This window comes from Macaca thibetana, chromosome 9, assembly GCF_024542745.1.
Source record: "Macaca thibetana thibetana isolate TM-01 chromosome 9, ASM2454274v1, whole genome shotgun sequence".
In the NCBI taxonomy this organism is placed as follows: Eukaryota; Metazoa; Chordata; class Mammalia; order Primates; family Cercopithecidae; genus Macaca; species Macaca thibetana.
Window position 1 is genome coordinate 84,242,671 of NC_065586.1, and position 16,402 is coordinate 84,259,072.

At 39.0% G+C, this 16,402-nt stretch overlaps 1 protein-coding gene across 4 annotated transcripts in view; it reads right to left on the reverse strand.

Annotated features, from left to right (window-relative positions):
• Positions 1-16,402, reverse strand: part of RNLS (renalase, FAD dependent amine oxidase) — a 419,665-nt gene that overhangs the window by 120,084 nt on the left and 283,179 nt on the right. For 2 of the 4 annotated variants that reach the window (XM_050805148.1, XM_050805147.1), the window contains exon 6: positions 10,779-10,954. The exons of 1 other annotated variant lie outside the window; for it this stretch is intronic. In XM_050805148.1, the coding sequence (XP_050661105.1) occupies positions 10,779-10,954 (176 nt within the window). The remainder of the gene's footprint in view (positions 1-10,778; positions 10,955-16,402) is intronic. One more of the 4 variants, XM_050805151.1, reaches the window with a different exon arrangement.

Consider the following 16,402-nt stretch of genomic DNA (forward strand, 5'->3'; position numbering starts at 1 on the left):
TGAGAACCAGCTCAGGCCATGCCTGCTTGCAGGGCAGTCCCAGGTATCCTGGGGCCCTACACCATAGCTTCTGTACTGGTGGACTGTGCCTGATGAGCGCAGAGCTCCAGTAGGGCAGCCTCTACAATCATGCACCAGCCTGCCTACTCCTTCCCCATACTACAGCTTCCCCAAGGCCCATGGCAACTGTCCACATTGCTTTGCTGGTGCATGTCTGCATGGGGTGGGTTTTGGTTTTCTTCTGCGAGAGTGCACTCCGCCCACCCTCCCCCGACCAACCACCATTGCAGACAGCCTTGGTAGGCACAAAACCAGCCAGCCTCACCTCCATTAGTGCCCCACCCTTGTATTAACACTGCACAGAGAACAGCAGATCCTTCTCTTCCCTGAGTGATCACTTCCACTTCCAGTGCAAAGAGAAGGCACCCAGACCTGTGCCAGTCAGCACCCTGCCCCTGAGCCAACACCATCTCCAGTGTGACTGCACACAGTCACCAACCGCATTGCCTCCACCAATGTGGTGAACACCCACAGGGAGGCATGTACCCTGGCATCTACTAATACTCTGCTGCAGCAGCCATATCTTGGTCCCACCATCACAGTGGGCTGCTAACCTTGAGAAGCCAGAGAACAAAGTTGGGGCCCACTACGAGTCCTGCAGAGTTACAGCATGCAGTCCAGGAGTTGGGAGCTAAGTGTCGGCCCCCTACAGTCTTTCAGAAATGAAGCCAGTTGGTTGAATCGACCTTATGCCACAATCAAACTCTCAAGGTCATCAAATAGGATAAAAGAGGCAAAAAATCCAAAGGTCAGCAACCTCAAAGATTTAAGGTACATAAGCTCACAAAGATGAGAAGGAATCAATGCAAGAACTCTGAAAACTCAAAAAGCCAGAGTGCCTTCTTTCCTCTAAATGACCACATTACCTCTCTAGCAAGAGTTCTGAACTGGGCTGAGGTGGCCAAAATGACAGAAATAGAATTCAGAATATGGATAGGAATGAAGAACACTGAGCTACAGGAGTATATTGAAACCCAATCCAAGGAAGCTAAAAATAATGATAAAACAAGGCAAGATCTGACAGACAAAATAACCGGTATAGAAAAGAACGTAACTGACCTGAAAGAGCTGAAAAACACATTACAAGAATTTCATAATGCAATCACTAGTATTAGCAGCAGAATAGACCAAATGGAGGAAAGAATCTCAGAGCTTGAAGACTGGCTTTCTGAAATAAGATGGTCAGACAAGAATAGAGAAAAAAGAATGAAAAAGAGTGAACTAAACCTCCAAGAAATATGGGAATATGTAAAGAGACCATATCTATGAATCACTGGTGTCCCTGAAAGAGATGAAAAGAATAGAACCAACTTGGAAACCGTACTTCAGGACATTGTCCATGACAGTCTCTCCATCCTAGCTAGAGAAACCAACATTCAAATTCAGGAAATTCAGAGAACCCTAGTAAGATACTTCACAAGAAGATTATCCCCAAGATACATAATTGTGAGATTCTCCAAGGTCAAAATGAAAAAAAAAAAATGTTAAAGGTGGCAAGAGAGAAATGTCAGGTAATCTACAAAGGGAAATCTATCAGACTAACAGTGGACCTCTCAGCAGAAACTCTACAAGCCAGAAAAGATTGGTGGCCAGTATTCAATATTCTTAAAGGAAAGAAATTCCAACTCAGAATTTCATATCTGGCAAAACTAAGCTTCATAAGCTTAAAGAAGAAGAAGAAGAAGAAATAAGAATCTTTACAGATAAGCAAATACTGAGGGAACTCGTTACCACCAGACCCGTCTTACAAAAGAGCTCCTGTGGGAAGCACTAAATATGGAAAGGAAGGATGGTTACCAGCCATTACAAAAACACACTGAAGTACATAGACCAGTGACACCATAAAGCAACCACATAAACAAGTCTGCAAAACAACAAGCTAACATCATGATAACAGGATCAAGTATACACATATCAGTACAAAACTTGAATACAAATGGGTTAAATGTCCCAACTGAAAGACAAAGAGTGGCAAGATGGATAAAAAACCAAGACCCATTATGCTGTCTTCAAGAGACCCATTTCACATGCAATGATGCATATAGGCTCAAAATAAAGGGATCTACCAAGGAAACGGAAAAGAGAAGAAAGCAGGGATTGCAATCCTAGTTTCAGACAAAACAGACTTTAAACCAACAAAGATAAAAAAAGAAATGTATTACATAATGGTAAAGGGTTCAATTCCACAAGAAGATCTAACTATCCTAAATATATATGCACCCAATACAGGGCACCCAGATGCATAAAGCAAGTTCTTAGATACTTTCAAATAGACTTAGACTCTGACACAATAATAGTGGGGGACTTTAACACTACACTGACAACATTAGGCAGATGATAGAGACAGAAAATTAACAAAGATACTCAGTACTTAAACTCAGCACTGGATCAAATGGAGCTGACAGAAACTGTCCACCTAAAAACAACAGACCATACATTCTTCTCATTGTCACATGGCACACATTCTAAAATTGATCACATAATAGGAAGTAAAAAACTCCTCAGCAAATGCAAAAGAACTGAAATCGTAACAATCTCTCAGACCACAGCACAATCAAATTAGAAATCAAGACTAAGACATTCACTCAAAACTATATAGTTATGTGAAAATGGAATAATCTGCTCCTGAATAACATTTGGGTAAATAATGAAAATAAAGACAGAAATCAGGAAGTTATTTGAAATTAATGAGAACAAAGATACAACATATCCAAATCTTTGAAACATAGCTAAGGCAGTGTTAGGAGGGAAATTTATAGCACCAAATGCCCACATCAAAAAGTTAGAAAGATCTCAAACTAACAATTAACATCACAACTAAAATAACTACAGAACCAAGAGCAAATACATCCCAAAGCTGGCAGAGACAAGAAATAACCAAAATCAGTGCTAAACTGAAAGAGATTGAGATACAAAAAAATCATTCAAAAGATTGATGAATCCAGGAGCTGTTTTCTGGAAAAAAATTAATAAAATACATAGACTGCTAGCTAGACTAATAAAGAAGAAAAGAGAGAAGATCCAAATAAACACAATAAGAAAAAACAAGCAGGATATTACCACTGACCCTACAGAAATACAAACAACCATCAGAGAATATTATGAACACCTCTGTGAACATAAACTAGAAAATATAGAATAAATGAATATATTCCTGGACACATACACCCTCCCAAGACTGAACCATGAAGAAACTGATTTCCTGAACAGATCAATAATAAGCTCTGAAGTTGAGTCAGTAATAAATAGCCTATCAACCAAAAAAATCCCAGGACCAGACAGATTCACTGTTGAATTCTATCAGATGTACAAAGAACCGGTACCAATCCTGCTGAAACTATTCCAAAAATTTGAAGAGAAGGGACCCCTCTGTAACTCATTCTATGAGGTCAACATCATCCTGATACCAAAACCTAGCACAGATACAACAAAAAAAGAAAACTTCAGGCCAATATCCTTGAACATTGAGGCAAAAATCTTCAAAAAAACACTGGCAAACAAATCCAGCAGCACATCAAAATCTTATCCACCATGATCAAGTAGGCTTTATCCCTGGGATACAAGGTTAGTTCAACATATGCAAATCAATAGATATGATTCATCATGTAAACAGAACTAAATACAAAAACTATATGATTACCTCAATAGATACAGAAAAGGTTTTTGATAAAATTCAATGCCCCTTCATGTGAAAAACTCTCAATAAACTAGGTATTGAAGGAACATACCTCAAAATAATAAGAGCCATCTACGACAAATCCACAGCCAACATCATACTGAATGAGCAAAAGCTAGGAGCATTCCCCTTGAAAACCAGCAAAAGACAAGGATGCTGTCTCTCACCACTCCTATTCAACATAATTTTGGAAATCCTGGCCCACCCGGCCAATCAGGCAAGAGAAAGAAATAAGGGGCATCCAGATAGGAAGAGGAAGTTGAACTACCCTGTTTGTAGATGGCATGATCCTATATCTAGAAAACCTCACAGTCTCAGCCCAAATGCTTCTTAAGCTAATAAACAACTTCAGCAAAGTCTCAGGATACAAAATCAACATGCGAAAATCACTAAATCACTAACATTCCTATACACCAACAATAGTCAAGCCGAGGGCCAAATCAATCCCATTCACAAGTGCCATAAAAAGAATGAAATACCGGCTCACGCCTGTAATCCCAGCACTCTGGGAGGCCGACACGGGCAGATCACGAGGTCAGGAGATCGAGACCATCCTGGCTAACACGGTGAAACCCCGTCTCTACTAAAGATACAAAAAAAATAGCCGGGTGCGGTGGCGGGCGCCTGTAGTCCCAGCTACTCGGGAGGCTGAGGCAGGAGTATGGCGTGAACCCGGGGGCGGAGCTTGCAGTGAGCCAAGATCGCGCCACTGCACTCCAGCCTGGGCAACAGAGCGAGACTCCGTCTCAAAAAAATAAAAAATAAAAAATAAAATAAAGAATGAAATACCTAGGAACACAGCTAACCAGGGAGGTAGAAGATCTCTTCAAGGAGAACTACAAAACACTACTCCAAGAACACAGAGATGACGCAAACAAACGGAAAAGCATTTCATGCTCATGGATAAGAAGAATCAATATTGTTAAAATGGCCATACTACCCAGAGCAATTTATAGATTCAATGCTATTGCTATTAAACCACCATCAACATTCTTCAAAAAACTAGAAAAAACTATTTTAAAATTTATATACAACTAAAAAAGAGCCTGAATAGCCATGGCAATCCCAAGCAAAAACAACAAAGCTGGAGGCACTAAAACAGCATGATATTGGCACAAAAACAGACACATAGACCAATGGAACAGAATAGAGAACTTAGAAATAAGGCCACACACCTACAACTATCTGATCTTTGACAGCCCTGACAAAAACAAGTAATGGGGAAAGGATTCCCTATTCAATAAATGATGCTGGCAGAACTGGCTAGCCATATGCAGAAGACTGAAACTGGACCCCTTCGTTATACCATACACAAAAATTAACTCAAGATGAATTAAAGACTTAAGTGAAAAATCCAACACTATAAAAATCCTGGAAGACAACCTAGGCAATACCATTCTGGACACAGGAAGAGGCAAAGATTTCATGACCAAGATGCTAAAAGCAATTGCAACAAAAGCAAAAATTGACAAATGAGATCTATTTAAAGAGCTTCTGCATAGCAAAGGAAACTATCAACAGAGTGAACAGACAGCCTATAGAATAAGAGAAAATTTTTGCAAACTATGCATCCGACAAAGGTCTAATACCCAGCATCTATAAGGAACTTAACAAATTTACATGAAAAAAGCAACCGCATTAACAAGTGGGCAAAGGACATGTGCAGACACTTCAAAAGCAGACATACACATGGCCAAGATTCACATGGAAAAAAGTTGAACATCACTGATCATTAGAGAAATGCAAGTCAAAACCACAATGAAATCTCATACCAGTCAGAGTGGCTGTTATTAAAAAATAACAGATGCTGGTGAGGTTGAGGAGAAAAAGGAGTGCTTACACATTGTTGGTGGGATTGTAAATCAGTTCAACCACTGTGGAAGACAGTGTGGCGATTCCTTAAAGACCTAAAATCACAAATGTCATTCAACCCAGTAATCCTGTTACTAGATGCATACCCAAAGGAATATAAGTTGTTCTATTATAAGGATACATGTACACATATGTTCATTGCAGTGCTATTCACAATAGCAAATACATAGAATGAACCTAAAATCCCATCAATAATAGACTGGATAAAGAAAAGGTGATACATATACATCATGGAACACTATGCAGCTATAAAAAAGAATGGGATCATGTCCTTTGCAGGAAAACATGGATGGAGCTGGGGGCCATTATCCTTAGCAAACTAATGCGGGAACAGAAAACCACATACTGCATGTTCTCACTTATAAGTGGGAGCTAAATGATGAGAACACATGGACGCATAGAGAGGAGCAACACACCCTAGGGCCTATCAGAGGGTGGAGGGTATAGGGTGGGAGAACGGAGAGGATTAGGAGAAATAATGGGTACTAGGCTTAATACTTGGGTGATAAAATAATCTGTACAACAAACCCCTATGATACAAATTTACCCATACAAAGAACCTGCACGTGTACCCCTGAGCTTAAAAGTTAAAAAATAAGAAAAAGAAAAAGAAAATGCATTGGAAAAAGCAAGAAAAAATTAAAATATCAATTACCACCTGACCTTTCAATGCTGAAATTAGACACTATTACTCACCAGAAATTAATTTCATGAGGGAATAATGTAAGCGTACGGGTGGTCTCAAGCTCTTCTGTGTGCACACCCACTTCCTCCACCAAACAAAATCTGTAAGAAAAATTCTGGCCTTCAGCCATTGCCCATTTCCCCTTTTCTCTCTTACTCCTTTTAACACCTAGCAGTACTATGGGTAACTAAGGTAATCAGCTGGAAAAGGCCCGAAGGAACCAAATGGAAACTTTTACTGAAAAGGGCAAAGACTTCCTTGTTTAAGAGGTGGGAGGGGAATAAAAGGATAGAGTCAAAAGTGAAGAATGTGAATGGAAGGTTGAAGAAAGGAAAGAAAAAATTATAAGCCTACATGGTTGATTGTCAGCAAAAGTTTCTGTAGGTTATCAAGGGAGCAAAGAGAGGATTCAAAGGAGTTTTCATAAGAGGGTCATACAAGGAATGAGGAGAGCTTTCCCAAAGAGTTGTGAATGATAAATTTTGGAAATTCTTTAAAGTTCTATAAGAGATACCAGTAAAGATTGGAGTTATTTTAAATACTGTTTGTGGCCAGGTGTGGTGGCTCATGCTTATAATCCCAGCACTTTTGGGAGACCAAGGCAGGCAGATCACTTGAGTCCTGGAGTTTGAGACCAGCCTGGACAACATAGCAAGACCCCGTGACTACAAACATTTTAAAAAATTAACCAGGAACAGTAGTGTGCACCTGTAATCCCAGTTACTCAGGAGGCTGAGGTGAGAGGATCACTTGAGCTAAGAAGTTTGAGGCAGGCTGCTGTAGTCAGCTCTGATCATGTACTGCACTCCAACCTGAGTGACAGAGTTAGATCCTCCCTCTGAAAAAAACAAAACAAAACAAAAAAACAAAAGAAAAGAAAAGAAAGAGAAAAGGTACAAGCTCAGGGCAAAGTATTAAATGAAGATATATAACTATAGAAGATAACTGATTTCTAATTGTACTGTACAAGCTTACAAGGTAGTCCACATCCACATCCATTTATTTTTCCAAAGATATTGAATTTCAATGTATTCATTCATTTCCTCCCCCTAAGTTCCTCTCCTGATTTCTTTGGTATTTGAATGTACATTTGGAGACTAAAAAACAAAGTAATCATGACAGTGCTAAATAAAGTAAGGAAAAGGGCCACTAACATTTTCTGGAATTGAAGAAAGATGGGGAAAATTAGAGCTAAACCTGAATGCAGAAATTTACCATAGTTTGAGAAGGACATCATGCTAGACACTGAAACGAAGGAAAGCACAGCATAAAATAATGGTCAGAGTATCAGGGTTATCAAACTGATTAAATGTCCCCTGTCAAGGTACATGGAAAGACATTTTCAGTAATTCTGCTTCTAGTGAAAGAGTTAATATATCATACTTGTTACAGAAACCTTAATTCAATGCATAACCGACTAAGCATCAAGTCATATTAACTGGCTAAACATTTAAATTATGGAAGGCAAATAGCTGCAAAAGGGAGGAACTGAGAACCACAAAAAATCTGCCATTGCTTTTCTGTTTGTTTGAACCACCTACTCAAGTGCTTTATTCAAATTAAAAATGGGATGCACAGAAACAGCTCCTAAGTCTTTCAAAAAATGCCTTCTTTCTTCACCTGCCTCTTTCCTAAGAGCAATACCCACAAGAATGCACCATTATCTTACCCAAGACAAACTTCAATTTAGAGTCTTAGGAGAAGGCTGTCAGCAAATATTAGTCTCTAGGGTTTCCTGAGCAGAGTACTAGGCATATTGTAGGCATTCATTAAATGCTTATTGAATAAATGAGTTACCAAATGAATACATGAGAAAACATTTTTTACCCCACTGCTGCAATTGTGGATATGGATATGCGACATTAGGAACAGCACTAGGCTTGGGAGAGCAACCCAAGGAAATCAGAAACTGTCCCCACACAAAATACTCCTCTTTTCTCTTGCAGATAGCAGCTGCTCCCTTAGGGTGGCTTGAGTCTTACAGGGCTGATGCTCTCTCCAGAGGTTTTATGAGGAAGAGGGAAACAATGCCTCATTAAGGGGATCCATCATGGGATTTGGGAGAAAGGAGGGTGTGGCAGGCAGAAGTGATGCCCCTATCACAAACATCCATGTCTTAATCCCTGGAACCTACAAATATGTTATGTCAATGGAAAGGAAGATTTCAGGTTGCAGATGGATTAAAAGTATGAGTCAGCTGAACCTGAGATGGCGTAAGTATTCTAGATCACACAGGTGGGCCTAATGTCATCACAAGAGTGAGGTAGAAGAAAAGGTCAGAGTGGAAGAAGGATTTGACCTGCTGTTGCTGGCTTTGAAGATCGGAGGGTCCTCAAGCTGAGGAATGTGGGCAGTTTCTAGAAGATGATAAAGGCAAGAAAATGGATTCTCTCCTAGGGCCTCTAGAAAGGAATGCAGCCCTGGCCACACCTGGATTTTATTCCAGTGAGACCCATTTTCGACTCTTACCTCCAGGAATGTAAGATAATAAATTTGTGTTGTTTCCCACTACCAAGTTTTTGAGAATTTGTTACAACAACAACAGGAAATATAAGGTGGGTGAAGAGGATGGAAGGACTTGAGAGGCAGGTAGACTGGTTTCATCATTATTACCTGTGGGGATTTAAGGAAGTTATTTCATCTCTGTGAGGCTTCATGTGCTCATCACTATAGTTTTTCTAAAACTAACAAACTCATAAGACTGCTTTTAAAAAATATATATTTAAAATAATCTATTTAGGGTTTATCTTTACCACTAGATACATTTTTAATTTGATTTTTTTCTATTTTTAAATTGACTTCACTTGTTTTTTTTTTTCAGAACAGTTTTAGGTTCATAGCAAAACTGAGAGGAAGGTATAGAGATTTCTAATATGTCCCCTACCCTCCCACATTTCTACCATAAATGAATGTTATGTTCTGTAAAATGATCCTCAAGGTACTATGAGAAGTATATGAATAGTGGAACATGCAAACTTCTAAGTCTGCATGATAACTTACTCCTTTTCAGGTTTTGCAGCCAATGTAGACTTCATGACTTCAGAGTTGTAAATATAGTGAAATAATTTCAACATCCAAATTGTAACAAAATCATTGCTAGGGTTTGGAGGTACATTGTGTTCAAAGATTTTTATTAAATTTTGTGATATTGCACAACTTTGATTAGGCCATTTTGTGGTTAGGACAAATCTATTTTTATTAACACATCAAATATTAAGAAATAAGTAGATTTTTAAACCCATTTTTCCAGCTTATTAATAAATTACAAGAAAGGCATGAGAGGAAACCTCATAAACGAATGTTTCTTTTAAAGGAGTATTTATAAATCACAAAGCGACCTGATGTGTAACATATCTAGCTTCAAAATGTATCAACAAGATTATTTCCCTGTTTTCTTATTCAAGCTAACTTAAAATTGAGTTCAATATCACTTAAAGAGAATAGCTATTTAGATTTTTCAATGCTTTTAAAAGGAAAAAGTAAAGTCTTCAAAAGTGACCATGACATGCTTAAGTAAATATTTTCCCAAAGGTTCACTGTATAATTTAACTTGAGAAGATAAGAGTAAAACATAGACCTGCTGCAATATTTTAGGAAGTAATTTACTATTTCCTCTGATTTTGGAAAGCCTTTAGAATATACAAAACCAACTTCCCACAACACCACTTTTTCTAAAGGCTTCACAGCTTGGATAACCAATAGGGATGGTAAATCAGTTTGTCAACAAGCTCAGAAATCCCAGGAAAAAAATGGAAAACTCACTGCTTTTTCTCCTGTATCTGCCCTTTGCTTCATTGTCCCCTAAATGACTTCACTACTGAGTTTACGGATCAAAAGACTTTTTCTACGAATACTCACTTCCATTGAAATATGCAGAAATTTTCAGAAAAAGTCAACATTTACTTAGTATAAGGAGCTTTAAGTTTGAACTAGTAGAGTGATCAGCAGGTTTAATCTAACCCTGAAAAACAGCTCAACTAGCTGTCCTATGCAGGTACTTATCTCTCTCCCACAGAGAGCTCAGCTGGCAGCAGTCAAAACCAAAGTGGAAACTTAATAAAAATGAAAATTGTGGTAGCAAAATACACTTACAAGGTTAATTTGACATATTGCAAAATTTTGGGAAGTTATAGTGGTTTCTAAGTATCCACAGTACTGACGTAGAAGAAGCCCAAAGAAACAGCTGCATTTGGAGATATAAGCTGCCTTGTCTGAAGAGAAGACCTCAGAATATCAAGGTTTGTAAGTCTTGAGATAGAATTTGAAGATAACATTGGTGAATATTGTATGCACTTCTTGTTGAGAAACAGCAGGACAATAAAACCCGCAGAAGTTATATTTATGTGTTGGGCAAACACATGTTTGCTCCAAAGATCACATAGTTAATTTTTTTTACTAGAGAATGCAAAAGATAAAGAAGTAACATCAGTTCTGTTAGCCTATTAAGAAAATTGTTGTGCTTAGACCACTGGATTAGTTGATTACCTGTGAATGTCTCCATTTTTGGCATTTGGTAGCAATTGGCTGAGGCAAACCTGGCAAAATGTTTTCCAGCTGCTGGAAGATTAACTCCTGCACATCCTCAATGCTGTGTTCCAAGTATGTAACTCCAAATGGGACAGTGGTGTGAATCACGAGGGAAGGCCCAATTTCTGATGACTCTGTGGCATAAGAGGATCATAAAGATGCATCTTAAAGTGGGTAGGAGGCAAGCATCTCTCAGGATTGCAATTCAAACTAAAGAATTGATCACAATAAGCAAGCAATAAATGGAGGAAAAACTTATTCTAATCTTTAAAGCATAAAGTAGGCATTTCTGAAATTCAAAATCAAACTTCTCTGAAGAGGAAGACAGATTAAAGAGAAGTTTTAGTGAACAGATTGTCAGATATTGCTAAAGAACTGAAAGAAAGGGTAGAAGTTCATTTAATATGAACTGCCTTGGATATAATTATATTTAGGTTTGTCTTCTCTCATTCACAAAATTTCTAGCTCTTCAGGGCAGGGTCCAGTTTTTAATACAGAGTCTATAATCTTCATAAATTCTGAGAACAAAGTAGATATTCAATAAATACTTGTCTCATTCAATTAATGCTTAATGGGTTGAAATATATTTTGTTGAAATTACACAAATGTCAGAACAAAAAGAAACCAAGCTCCTCTCTAAAAAACAGGCTTGTCCTCATAATATTCTTCTCTATGTTTTAATTACCATTTCTTTATGTTTTAATCAGCATTAAAAATAAAAGTCTGTCTCATTCAAAACATGAGGCAACTTTCCATTTTTGTTTGCCATTGATTTTTTTGCTGTCTGTTCGTAATCACAAATAATGAGTATCTGCTTTGTATCATTCACTCCTTAGTAGAATATAGAGCAATCAAATAAAGTCTGAGTTGAAAGAAACATAAGTAACTGAGACATTAGAAAGCACCATCTTGGAAGAATATTAACAAGAATTTGTCTGCTATTATTTGTTTGAATCATGCAGACGAGAAAGCTGAGAGGAAAATAATGATAGATGTAAAACATACGAATATAATATGAAAATTGGAACCTCCCCCTCCTGAGAGAAGAGAATATTAAAGTGTGTAAGGCACTGATAGGAGATGTCAAACCTGATTCTGGAAATTCTTTAACTTGGGATTGTAAAAGGTAATACAATGATCTATTTGAGTTACAGCAGTACAATTGACACAGGAAAGAAAGAGTTGACATAAGCCACTTACTCACTATGTGCCTGCTTAATCTCTTTACATTTCAGGTTTTTTTTTTTTTTTTTTTTTTTTTTTTTTTAATGAGAATAAGTTAGTAGCCACCACATAGGTCTATGATGTGCATTAAATAACGTAGTGCACATGAAATACTCAGCATAGTTTCTGACACAGAGTAGGTGCTTAATAAATGTAAGCTATGGGAATGGAAGCAATAAGCCAGATACATGGGTAAAGCTTCCGGAGTGTTGCCTAAATTATAGGTGTGAGTCATGTTTTATGAAAGTACTTCATTTTTCCATTGCACTCATCACAAGGAACCCTGGCTTATGAATTTTATGGCAAAACACAAGAGAAGAGAGTCCCAACATGCTGCAAACTTTTTAAAGTGCAGTGAATGCTTCCAAAGAGTTTCACGTATATGAGGTGAGAGACCTGAATTCAGAATATGTGCAGTAAATGCAACGGTAAGCTGGACTGTACAGTATTTTCACCTCACAGTAGCTGAAACAACTTGAAAGAGGAAACAGAGGGGCCGTCTCTTTGAATGTTCAATGTGTAACCTGTCGGTGAAGACTTTACAGGTTCTGTACAGAGGGAAGGACCTAGGAGTGGGAAATCTCAATTTCTTTCACAGAATACTACCACAGTGAGAAATCTGTTGCATATTGCCTTAGGAAGTGTTATTTATGTTATCAGTTAATAAATTAAGGGAGGCTTGTTCACAGTGATGGGGTATCAATGCCACCCCTCTTCCATACTGTCAGGCCTCTGAGCCCAAGCTAAGCCATCATATCCCCAGTGACCTGCACATATACATCCAGATGGACTGAAGTAACTAAAGATCCACAAAAGTGAAAATAGCCTTAACTGATGACATTCCACCATTGTGATTTATTTCTGCCCCAACCTAACTGATCAATGTACTTTATAATCTCCCCCACCCTTGAGAATGTACTTTGTGAGATCCAAACCCTGCCTGCAAAACATTGCTCCTAACTCCACCGCCTATCCCAAAACCTGTAAGAACTAATGATAATCCACCATCCTTTGTTGACTCCTTTTTCGGACTCAGCCTGCCTGCAACCAGGTGAAATAAACAGCCTTGTTGCTCACACAAAGCCTGTTTGGGGGTCTCTTCACATGGACGCATGAGACACATACAGTACCACATCTTCCCAGCAACAGAGAAAACTACTAGGTCAGCATTCTGAAGCAGAGAAGTTGAGGCTCTGAGTTGACTTATCCATGGCAGGCTTCAAAGGAAAATGAATGCTAGCTGCATGCTGAGAACTGGGAGGTTGCACTGACCCAGCTATTCGCTCTAGGGGGAACTCATAAAGTCACTAAGACCAATGATGGTGTGATGCCAGGTTTCTTCCATTTACATTAACCATCCACTCCACGGAGAGCAATAAAAAATGAAATTTAAGACCTAAAGTGAAATAGTTCTTGCATAACAATGAGAGAACAACCTGGCTACTTATTTTTATTGGAATCATATATTTATTTTGAAAATTTAGATGAAAATTTGAATAGCTATGACTGAAAACAGTAAGTTTTGGGGAAAAGCTCCCCCAACCCTAAATTAGAGCATATTTTCAGAAGCTAAAGTCTAAAAATACAAAGAGCCAAGCAGAATTTAAACGTGACCAAAGTTTGAAAATAGAGCAGTATAAAAAGCCACAAATATGTTAATAGGATTTAGAGCATAAATTCAGAATAATCATTATTCCTTGGTCACTGGGAAGTTAATGATGCTATTTTTCTTTTTCTTTTCTTTATTCAGTTTAACAAGAATATTACCTAGTTTTTGGCATTTTAAATGTAAAGCTCATAGTAAGTTGACAATTATTTCTCTACTTTGGGAAATCAATGGCTACAGAGTCAGAAGATAAATATTTGAACCTCTGCAACCTTTAATAGCCCTGTAATCATGGACAACTTAATCTCTCAGTCTTCACTTTTTTCCATCAATTAAAAGGGAGCAACACTACCGACCTTACAAGCCTGCTATGAGGATTGAATGAATTACCCACATAAAAGCCTTCCTTCAAACATAAAGTGCTACACAAACAGAAGGCATTCCTAAGTAATATTCTTGTTTTCACCTCTCCACTGTTGAAAGAGCGGCTTTAGAAAGGGATAACAGAATTGACTTCTCTCAAAGCATTAAGACTGATCATTATATCAACACCCCAGGGACAATGGAAGACTATTCCTGGGTATAGGCAGAGCAGGATTTCATTTTTTGTGTGTTTCGTGAGATATACATAACATAAAATTTACTGTTTTAACCTATTTTACGTATACAGTTCAGTAGCATTGAGTGTGTTCACTTTGTTCTATAACAGTTACCATCAAGCTTCTGGTTTTCAAGATGCCTGTCTAGTGACATCAGATGCCAGAACTTTTCAGAAAGATCAACGTTACCTGTGAATGGACAAGTTCCAAATGAAAAACTGACAGAAGAGATCCAGGACCTGTCAGAGTGCCCAGGGGAAAAAGCTGAGATACAGGGAAAAAAAAAGCAGCAAGGGTCTGGCAGAGATTGACCCCTGAGGAACTCAAAACCCTTTGGTAAGGGGCAGTGGGAGTATTTCTCTGCTCCCTTCACCCCTGGAACAATTCACTGACTGTCAAACTGTTGGGGAGCCCTTCTCCCCTCTAGATCAAGGGCAATGCTGTCAGTGGTGACTTGGGGAAATTTTCCAGGGGCAGAGAACCAAGTGGCCAGCTCATGTTAAGCATGCCTATACTCCCCTCAGACCTGAACTGACATGGCTGAACTGAGTCATGCTGGTTGTGCACCTGTGGTGGGACACTGCCCTGCCCAGGGAATCTCCGCCCTTGAGTCACCACACCACAAGATTCCCCACAAACATACCCCACAACCCACTCTGTCTCTGGCAAACACAGGGGGCTGGTGGGTCCCTGTGGAGCTGTGGGAGCCCTGGAGATCTCACCCTTGGTGGGCTGCCTTGAAGGGAATGGGGAGCACAGCCCACTAAAGTCTCCCTTGAGACAAAGGAAATGAAGGAAGTGGCACCAATTGGTGAAGGGGGTAGAACTGATGATTAGGAAGGGTTGTAGAAAGGGAATCATCCGCCCCTTGCCACCTTTAGCACTGTTGAGGATGCAGTAGTAGTTCTCCTGGCTGGGGGCTGGTATATGTGCACCTGGAGAAAGCACTTATCACACTTTTTGTAGTGACTCCACACTTGCTGAAAGTGAGCCTGTGCTGCTTGGGCTTGCACAAAGGGCAGGGCCCAACTCCCTGACCCTACACAAAACAGCAGCATCCTGGCAATGGAGGACAGACAAGCCACAGAGTTGTCCGCTCTGGACTGGAGGAAGAGGCTCTGCCCCAAGCCCATCTTAGTGGTAGCTGCCAAAATGGTATATCAGTAGCCCATAGCCACATTGCAGCTGGGAACCAAAGGAAAAAGTCTTTATGAACTGAAGTTTGTGAGCCCTGTGACATGGTGTGATACGGGAAGCAGTTGGCATTCCTGGAGCTGGTGCACTTCCCCCACTGTTCCTTCCCCAAAGACCTCAGCATGCTCCAACAATCTACCTGTGGGTGGGCCAGCTCTTACTCGTAAGTGCCACCTACTGGACTAGAGCTTGAACTCCACCAACAAATAAAACACCTGCTGCCAGAAGGGCTGAGTGCTAGTGCATGTGATGAGACTTCCACACCCTCAGCCAAACAGTAGATAGAGTGTTGGCTCATACATTGAATACATTGCTACAAGAAGCAGCATCTGAGAAAGCCACCACACAAAAGCTATCCACAATGAAGGACCCATACAGCACCTTGGTCCTCTGAAAGCACCTGGAAAGGAGGCCAAATGATCATACACAACATACAACATACCCACAAGATTAAAAAGAATTACAAAATGTAAAAGTCTTATCCAAATGACAGCAAACAAAAAAATAAACAGTGACAGCTGCCTCATATGAGAAGGAATCAGTGCAAGAACTCTAGCAGTAAAAAAACTCAGAGTGGATTGACACTTCCAAAGCATTTCATTTGCTCTGTAGCAATAGGTCCTAACAAAAATGAAAAGTCTGAAATGGCAGATAAATAATTCGAAATATGGATTTTAAGGAAACTCAATGAGATCCAAGAGAAAGTTGAAATCCAATACAAAGAAACTAGAAAAACAATTCAGGATATAAAAGATGAGATAGCTGTGTCAAAAACAAAAACAAAAACAAAAAAACAAACAAAAAACCCCAAACAATTAGAACTTCTGGAACGAAAAAAATTCACTGAAAAAATTTCAAAATACAGTTGTAAGCTTTAACAATAACCTAGACTAAGCAGAAGAAAGAATTTCAGAGCTTGAATATTGGTCTTTCAAATTAATCCAATCAGACAAAAATAA